Genomic DNA, 8,694 nt, shown 5'->3' on the forward strand with positions numbered 1-8,694 from the left:
CTTTATTAAAATGATTAATTTTTTACACTGTTTAAAATTTATACATTTAAGACTAGTATATATTATTATTAAATATATATATATATATATTTTAAGGATGAAGTAAATATTACTAATAAATAAAGTAAAAGAAAATATTTTTATTTTTATTTTTATTTTTTCTTTGGCCAAGAAAGAATCTCGAGTTAAAAATTGGAGCCGAGACTCGAGAGAGCAAAGGAAGCTTCAAAACCCTTGAGCCTGCTTGGGAGTGCCCTATATAGCGACTTCACAACGATCCCCAAAACCCTTCCCTTCGGTACACCATCAGACACTGAATATGGCGTCGTCCCAGGGAAAAAAGCGAGTCTCTGCCACCAGCAACGACCAGTCCCTCATCTCGAGGGTTTCACGCAGCGTGTCCCAGTCCCCCATCCTCAACCAGACGAAGCGCGCCGCTTCCGACGCCGCCACCGTGTCCAAGAAGCTGATGCGCAGCACGGGCAGGGCCGCCTGGATCGCCGGCACCACCTTCTTGATCCTGGTGGTTCCACTCATCATCGAAATGGACCGCGAGCAGCAGCTCAACGACCTTGAACTCCAGCAGGCCAGCCTCCTCGGCACCACCAAGTGACTCAGCTCCTCTCCTTTCCTCTCCTCTCGCCTCAGGTCATCTCAGCTCAGCTCGGAGAGAGGGTTTTGCCTGGGGTTTAAGGTTTTTCCATCATAGATTGGTACATTAGAGCAATTTTTATTTGGGTTTTTCTTAATAGCTTGGGATATGTTTTGCAAATGGATGCCGTCATTAGGGTTCTTAATTATTGCCTATTTTCTTCTGTTTTCTTTTGGGCTTGTTTGATATGTTTTTGAGACTATCTATGATATGCCGTTTGGTTGGTGAGAAAACGGAAAAACAAAGTCTTTCCAAGAATTTAGCTTAATAAAGCAAATCTGCTTCTGATACCAAGTCCCAAATGAGGGACAAAACTCAAAGTCTCCCCAAGTTTCTTGATTTTGCGTTAAGAATTGTTTTGAAATAATGCCTCCATCGTTAACGTATGGTGTCAACTCGATAAACGTGTTCATTGCAGTATGATGGAGACCATAAGGGTCCCCCCCCCCCCCCCCCCCCCCCCCCCCCCTCTCGAGATCTTGTAATAACCATAGACTGTAAATTGGATTCATCGACGTATTTGATTTGCAATGGGAGTTGTACTTGAAATTCTGTAAACGATTTATTCTTTGTGGTGCTTTGTGATTGGAACTTGGAAGACATTGAAATTCGAACTTGGAAGACATTGAAATTCGAACTACGCTTTGGCTCATCCGCGAATTTGCGCGCATGCAAGTGTTGTACCCATAAAGAGACGATAAGAGTTCCATCTAAGTCAGTCTTCGTCTGTGCACCTTAGCTAGAAAAACATGCCAACAATGAACAATTTGTTTAAATCTATTAAGAATTTTGCTTGATTGATTAGAGATACAAAAGTCGGAACTCTGAAGGACCGAGTAGTGCCTCTATGTTTTGCGGTATAGTGAGCTATCGTTCCTTCAGGTTCCATTATTTATTGAGGGCTATATTTCATTTTGAATTGGCACGTTCATTTTGTTTAGGCATTCAACTTTATGGCTTAAGACGCTTTAGAAATATTTCGCTGTTTAGCCGAGACAATAGTCTGAAGCTTGGAGACGATCGTAGGTAGAGTTGGAATGGAGTCATTGGTCTGAGTACTTCCATTTTATGCTCATGGAAGATAAATACTTAACCAGGTCCATTTTTTTTTAATTCGTGATCGTCTCTTGAAAAGCATTTTTGCTGATTATCTGGGATCCAGTTCCCTCTTTAACACAACTTCCACTGCCAATTGTCTCTGAGCTGAAATGCGAAGAGTTCTTTCAGGTAGATTGATTTAGCACTGGTCCTTCACCGCAGGTTTTCTTAGCTTTTTGGTACCCCGCCCTGCTTATCAAGAAAAGCTTTTCTGCTTAACCCATGAACGAGGGGATTTATCATCCACCGTTAAGAGCAGAAAAAAATCTTGGATCATAGAAATGACTTGACTTCCTGAAGGGATACCTATGTTACAATTTGCAAGAGCATTTTAACAATAAAAGGAACTCATCAGACGCTACGTAAAAACAATCTTTATAAGCGAACGTCGAATGGTGACAATAAAAATGCTAGATGGCTCATCTCCTACAAGTGTTACCAGATATCTCCGCATGAGCAACTACCATATAAAAATCTATGATACCTGTTTACATCCCTCACAACAATCTCCTTCTCCAAAATTCTACTAAAATACTTAAATGCCTCGTGACAATCCCTACAAATCCTCAAATTCTTCACAATCCTTAGTGCCTTACCGGGTGGTGCAGCTCCACTCACCACTGCAAAAGCCACTGCCAATTTCTCACTGTGATACCAAAGAGCTTCCCTTTTCTCCCTTTCCCCTACCTCATGAAACATCTCTTTCCAAACCGGCACGTACCCTAATTTCTCAATCCCTTTCATTAACACTGCCAACTTCTCGTATACTTCCTCTGTCCTCTCATGCCTTCTATCCCCGGCCAAAAACACGTGTACTTTCCCTCGCACTTCTACCCAGCTCCTCCCACCTTCCTTCTTCACCCCCCTATCCTTCATCATCTTCCGCACTTCTGCCACCTCGTCCCACCTACCTGCAACTGATAACACATTGGCAGCAATCACATAAGCCGAGTCATCATGAGGGTTAAGTTCCAATAACCTTCTAGCCATGGTCCAAGCCATCTCGGCTGCACCGTGATATGCACAACTGGATAGCAGTGACCGCCACACTGCAGCATCCGGCACAAAAGGTATAGTCATTGCAAGCCTCTCAGCTTCTTGTAATTGACCAGCTCGTCCCAATGCACCCACCAAACACGTATAATGCTCTAGTCCCGGTTCCAAACCGTAATCCACTTTCATCCTGTTCATCCACTGCTCACTCTCAACAGCCAAACCTGCATTGCAAAACGATGTTAGGACTGCTAGAAAGCTATATTCATCCGGTACAAGCCCTCGAGCTTCCATTGAGTTGAAAAGATGGAGAGTCATGTTGTTATCTCCGTGCTGTGCATAGCCAGCCATCAATGCATTCCACCCCACGATATTCATCACCGGAAAATTCTCATCAAAAACCTCCCGAGCATCTGGAACAAAACCTGCTTTTCCATACCCATCAATCAGAGCACTACCCACAATCACGTTGGAATCTAACCCCGTAACAACCGCATGGGCATGGAGTAACCTACACTGCTCCCATGCAGCAACCTCTGCGGCTGCACGAAGCGAGCCGGAGACACTATACATCGTGGACGCCACATCGCAAGCTCTCATTTCGGCAAACATCGATAACGCATCAAAGGGCCGTGAATTCTGTGCAAGTCCCACGATAATCGCGGAATAACAAACCTCATCTCTGTGAGTGATTTCGTCGAGCACCTTACGAGCTTCATTGGGTAAGCGATATTTAGAGTAGAAATTAACGAGTGCGGACCCAGAAAAGGGCTCGCTAGAGACAGAGAGTTTTAGCGCGAGAGAGTGGAGGCCAAGGCCGAAAGAGAAGGAAGGGAGCGCAGTGCAGGTTTTGAAGAGAGAGGCAAAGGTGCGCTGGTTGGGGAAGGTGGGGTGGCGGAGCATAGAAACGAAGTGGTGGAGGGAGAGGATAGAGTTGGCGTGGGCGGAGATGAGTGCGGTCCATGAGACGACGTTGGGAGAAGGGATTTGGTGGAAGAGGCGGAGGGAGTAGGACAAGAGGTCGGATTTGGAGTAGAGAGTGATGAGGTTGTTGTAGACACAGCGGTCGGTGTTGGCGGCAACGATGGCTTGAGCGTGGACAACGCGTGGGTCGGTGGCGTTGCTTCGGCTTCGGCTTGGATGGGACTGGGACTCTAATATTAGGTGGTCGTTCATGTTATGTTGTTGACGTTGAATCTTGATGGAGGATGCGAGACTTTTGGCGTGTCATGTGCGCGCTCGTAAAATAAACTGATACGGAGGCAGGCGGGGTATCCTTGTCAACATTTTTTCTTTTAAAAAATTTAGAAAAAATCTATTCATCATCTCAACTTCTATCATCCTCCCATCATCTCATGATGTATCATTAAATAATAAATTTACAAGTAAAATGTAATAAATAATTTCTAATTACCTATTACCATATCATAAGATAATAGAAGTTGAGATAATGAATAGCATTATTAAAAAATTTATGCGAAGTAATGCTATATATATTTACAATTTTATTTATTAATTTTTTTTTTGTTAATTTTTTTTATTTTGAATTTTAAATTATTTACAATTTTACTTATAAAATTTATTTTGGTAATTCAAATTTCAAATTTCTTAATTTTTAACACATAAAAAACACGCATATAGATAAATGTATTTTTTGTAAATTTTTCTTTAATTACATTTAACATTTTACTTCGATGTGCAAAACATTGTTGGTCTAAAATGCTCCGCTGATCATTTATACTTTATAGTGTGCTTGTTTTATCGTCTTCGGTGTCTTTGTTGGTTTAGCAAATGCTTGTGTATTTGGATGATGATGTTTTTCTTTTTCTTTTTTCAAGTTTTGGGCCGTCCCCACTTTCCACAAACGTAAGTAAGTTGTGGGCTTTTTAGCACCTCGACCCAATTTTAAACCAGAAATAAATAAAAATAGAAAATAGGACCCACAGCCACTCTGTCTACAGACTTTGTGAAGGGGAGCGTCTCAGTTTTGACTTTTGACCCATCATTGCTACATCGATAACGTGTACAACAGCTGTTCGATTGTTAGTGAAAGGAGAAAACAAACCAGATGGCAGGCACTGAAAGGCAATCGAATGGGTGTTGGTTTGATGGTCAGGGACTCTAGAGGCGACGTGCAGGTAGCTTTGAGTATGAGCGGAGGCATTTCCCATCCAGTAGTTGCAGAAATTATGACACTTTGGAGAGCAGTGGAGCTATGCTTGGAGTTCAATATTCCAAATGTGATTTTTGAAGGGGATGCCCAGATGGTGACAAAGGCAGTTAGTAGTGATGAGGAGGATTGTTTGTGGTATGGAAGCCTTGTACAGGAAGTCAGAAGCTGTTTCAGAACAAGGAACGGATGGAAGATTCAACATGTTTTAAGAGAGGGAAACAAAGTAGCACATGGTTATCAGTCATGTAGAAAGAGCATCATTCATCATAATCTTCTTCGTATTAGATTTTAAATATCATATCAAGATGCATGCCCGAAATGTATCTCGTGTGAGGGAGAGAAAACAAAGAAGCAAAACCATTTAAGGACTGATTAGATGAAATGAGTTAAGATTAAAATTAAAAAATTAAATACAATATTATTAAAATATATTTTTTAATATTATTTTTATTTTAAAATTTAAAATTAAAAAAATTATAATAATAAAATGAGATAAGATATTTTTTAAAAATAAACTAGACCTAATTCATTGTTTGGTGAATGCAGACGTCTCTTCTTAAGAAATCTCGTACTAATAATTGTTGCATGCCTTTTGCTGAACTCATCTCATCAATGCTAAAATTTTAACATCCCATACCCTAATGACAAACGTAAAATTCCTTTTCCATTGATTTGAATTTAAAGATGAGATGAGTTAAAATAATTTATAAATAATAATAAAATTTATGAGTTAAAATTTATGAATAGTAGTAAAATGAGTCAATCCAAACCGGTTCTAAGTCATTTAAAACTGTAGTCAGGTATATGGATATATGAAATGTATTCTACAATATTTTATCAAATATTAAACAAGATTTGATATACAATAAATATTATTACACATAACTCCTAAGTTCCGCAAAAAAAAAAAAAAAACCTCAAAACCTTATGACAGAGAACCAAAATTTATCTCCCTCAGTTTTGAGTGACACTCAAATTAAGGTGGTGATGGAATGGAAAGCCAAAGTTAGTGAAAGTGACTGATTAATGACATTGATCTAAAACAAACTAGTCAGTGTCATTGTAAGCAGGAATTAATAAATAGACAAAATGCGTGTGGGGGAGCGTGAGAGAGAGAGAGAGGTTGCAACTTTCTAAAAAGCATAAAGTTTGTGAAGAAAATAGAGAGAAGCATTAATCTAGAGAAGAGCGAAAAGAGACAAACACCCCCACATGGCTTTAGAGGGATCCTGCAAGCACAAGACCGAATCCCCATTAATTAAGTCCACTGAAAATTGTTTTCTTCATCCATGATCCAACACAAAATCACAGACATTCATTCCTGGTAAGGCTATCATCATTCTTGTGAAAATTTCTTCTTGCTTTTCTACAATTTTTTACCAAACTGTAAGAACATGATGAATGTCAAGAAACCCTCACACACGCGCACACACTCTCTCTCTCTATCTCTCTCTCTCTGCACTTATCTTGGCCACAAAATCCCATGTCGTTTAACCAAAAAAAACAAAAAATAATATTGTAGAAAGAATCTACCTCAAAAGTAATTTGCCTCTTTGCAAAAAACCATCACCTATCAAAAATCTGCACAAAATAACACATTCCAGCCGTATCAGCCTTAGGACCAGGAAAAACAGAACAAAAAATAAAGGGTAGATCTACCTCATGTTCCACATATGTACGTACCATCATGTTTCTTCATCAAACTTCTAGCAAACAGTAGGCAAATTAGTAGAAACCCCACTCCTGCTGCCCCTCCTAATATTATAGCCACTGTCTTTCCTGTATTTCCTCCTGTCCCGACATTGATTAAAACTTATCTCACGTTATTATACACCAGTAAAACAATGCTTAAACGGTAGAAAACCACTAATCTGACTCAGCACTAAAAGCTAAAAAGCCAGATGCACTCGTAAACTTATGCACAGTCGGAGAGATCTATACTAATTTTATCATTCTAACTTTAAAGTCGGGGTTGAGCAGAAACTACATACCTGAAGAAGATGATGAAGAAGAAGAAGAGGAGGAGGATGAAGATGATCTCCTGGGAACACCATTAGGATAGTAACTATAGCTAATAAAGCATTTATGCAGATAAACTTGGCCTGAAATGGAGCTCCCACATTCAACCTGAGCTCTCTGCACAGCGCTCTTCACACACTCCCCACAATCTGTGTCCCCCAAATCCCCCTCACACTGGGCCAGCAAATAAACGGCTTCATAGTTCGTGGTATAGAACCCGTGTCCGCTAACCACGCCGGTTTCCAACACCTGTAACGCAGCGTCCCTCCTTTCCTCGAACCCACTTCCGGCCACGTTTGTGGTTCCACAGGTCTTGTAGAGCAACTCCATGCCTGAAACCTGAGTAAACCCCGCAACCTCATAGAGTACGTAACAGCCATATAGCTGGACTCTGGCGGCTATGGCTTTGCCACACAGACTGTCAGCCATTTGAGGAAGTTTGCTCACACAGTTGTAGCAGTCAGTGTTGCTAAGGTCGCCTCTGCATTGGAAGAGACCAGAGATGGTGGTTTGGCCACTGCCAGAGGTCGTCTTGAAGAACCTGGCCTTTGTAGACTGCGAAACCAGAGAGCCAAAGAGGGCTGAGAGAGCCTGGGAGTAAACCCCTGTCGGATCTGAAAAGGCCTGCTTTGCACAGCCCTTGTAGACCAAGGCTGTGTAGTCAGAAGCAGATTCAACAAGTGGGATGAGCTCAAGATTGGTAAAGAAAATCAGAGAGAAGAGGAAAAAGGAGAAGGGTTTTGTAGGGAAACCCATTTGGGGTCGTGTTGATGGATCAAATCATGGCATGTTTTCGGGAAGCTTTGGTTTAAACTGAGAGAGAAAGATCGTCTCTTTGGGTCGATTTCTGCTACTTCTTGCTGAAAAGTTTTTGGATTTCGGTATTGTTGATGCGGTGCTTGGGATTTACTTTTCCTTTGGGCATCCCTATCTCTTTAGATGAGCAGAAAGAGAGGGCGAGGGACGTGGATTTTCCTATTCTCCAGAGTACAACGTACAATTGCTGGGCATACATGTATACAATAATAATAATAAACTTTTTTGGAACAGTGAACTCTCGTTTTTGCATTTAATAACGTAATATTTCTTAAAGAATTAAAGAGAATGAGAACAAAATGGTTTGAATATGTATACTAATGGTTACATTTACAAGAGATATTCTCAATGCAAGGAAGGAAGAAGGTGAGGACTTGGAGGGTGTGAACTGTGAAGGGAAAGGAATCTGACTTTGTGGGAAGAAAGTGCATGAAGTTTGACTGATGTACAAAATACTTAAGCTATGATTTGAAATTATTGTTTTTTTTAATCAATTTAAGTGAAGCTTGAATCTCAATTTAAAAGTTAATCAATTTTGTAAAAGCTTTGTGCATGAGGCATTGGGAATTTGGGGTTTGGGAGGAGTCCAGAAACAGGTGAGGCTTTTACCTCAAAATTCCAATCTCATCTTATGATATTTCTAAACATAATTTAAATACAAATTTTTTTAAATTAATCATTACAATTTTTTAAACTTTCAAATAAAAAATAAAAAATAATTCAAATTTTTCAAATACTCTAAATAAAAATAATATTATAAAATAATATTTTAATTTTATTAATATTTTAATTTAATTTTTTTATCTTATTTTTTAAAATTTAAAAAATACTCAATTCAAACCATCTTATTATTATTTATAAACTATTCACTTACCATTTTATTCTCACGTGAGTAGGGGAAAAACCTCACGACAAGTACATGATTTATACATATCTGGCACAT

General features: G+C 39.7%; 3 protein-coding genes across 4 annotated transcripts; 1 reads left to right on the forward strand and 2 right to left on the reverse strand.

Annotated features, from left to right (window-relative positions):
* Window positions 1-205: 205 nt before the first annotated feature.
* On the forward strand, window positions 206-885 carry LOC121239948 (mitochondrial import receptor subunit TOM9-2-like). The gene has a single exon (XM_041137364.1). It carries the CDS (start codon window positions 320-322, stop codon window positions 611-613), a length of 294 nt encoding a protein of 97 aa, XP_040993298.1. The 5' UTR covers window positions 206-319; the 3' UTR covers window positions 614-885.
* Window positions 886-2,109: 1,224 nt separating this feature from the next.
* On the reverse strand, window positions 2,110-4,001 carry LOC121238880 (putative pentatricopeptide repeat-containing protein At5g52630). The gene has a single exon (XM_041135954.1). It carries the CDS (start codon window positions 3,917-3,919, stop codon window positions 2,186-2,188), a length of 1,734 nt encoding a protein of 577 aa, XP_040991888.1. The 5' UTR covers window positions 3,920-4,001; the 3' UTR covers window positions 2,110-2,185.
* A 2,050-nt stretch (window positions 4,002-6,051) lies between these two features.
* LOC121235364 (plasmodesmata-located protein 2-like) lies at window positions 6,052-8,162 on the reverse strand. Of its 2 annotated transcripts, XM_041131718.1 has the most exons (4): window positions 6,908-8,162; window positions 6,600-6,707; window positions 6,450-6,497; window positions 6,052-6,145 (listed from the first exon to the last, which is right to left on the reverse strand). In XM_041131718.1, exons 1-3 carry the CDS (start codon window positions 7,689-7,691, stop codon window positions 6,490-6,492), a joined length of 900 nt encoding a protein of 299 aa, XP_040987652.1. In that variant the 5' UTR covers window positions 7,692-8,162; the 3' UTR covers window positions 6,052-6,145; window positions 6,450-6,489. The 2 variants fall into 2 exon arrangements, with proteins under 2 accessions (XP_040987652.1, XP_040987649.1); XM_041131715.1 differs by having other exon boundaries at window positions 6,052-6,497.
* Between the last annotated feature and the right edge of the window lie 532 nt (window positions 8,163-8,694).

The sequence above is a fragment of the Juglans microcarpa x Juglans regia genome, chromosome 1D, assembly GCF_004785595.1.
Source record: "Juglans microcarpa x Juglans regia isolate MS1-56 chromosome 1D, Jm3101_v1.0, whole genome shotgun sequence".
NCBI classification, from domain to species: Eukaryota; Viridiplantae; Streptophyta; class Magnoliopsida; order Fagales; family Juglandaceae; genus Juglans; species Juglans microcarpa x Juglans regia.

Bases quoted from the DNA above. Each gene is read 5' to 3' on its own strand.
- LOC121238880 (XM_041135954.1), bottom strand. From the start codon at position 3,919: ATGAACGACCACCTAATATTAGAGTCCCAGTCCCATCCAAGCCGAAGC.
- LOC121239948 (XM_041137364.1), top strand. From the start codon at position 320: ATGGCGTCGTCCCAGGGAAAAAAGCGAGTCTCTGCCACCAGCAACGAC.
- LOC121235364 (XM_041131718.1), bottom strand. From the start codon at position 7,691: ATGGGTTTCCCTACAAAACCCTTCTCCTTTTTCCTCTTCTCTCTGATT. The intron at 6,708-6,907 runs GTATGTAGTTTC...ATGTCGGGACAG, and splicing joins TTCTTCATCATCTTCTTCAG to GAGGAAATACAGGAAAGACA.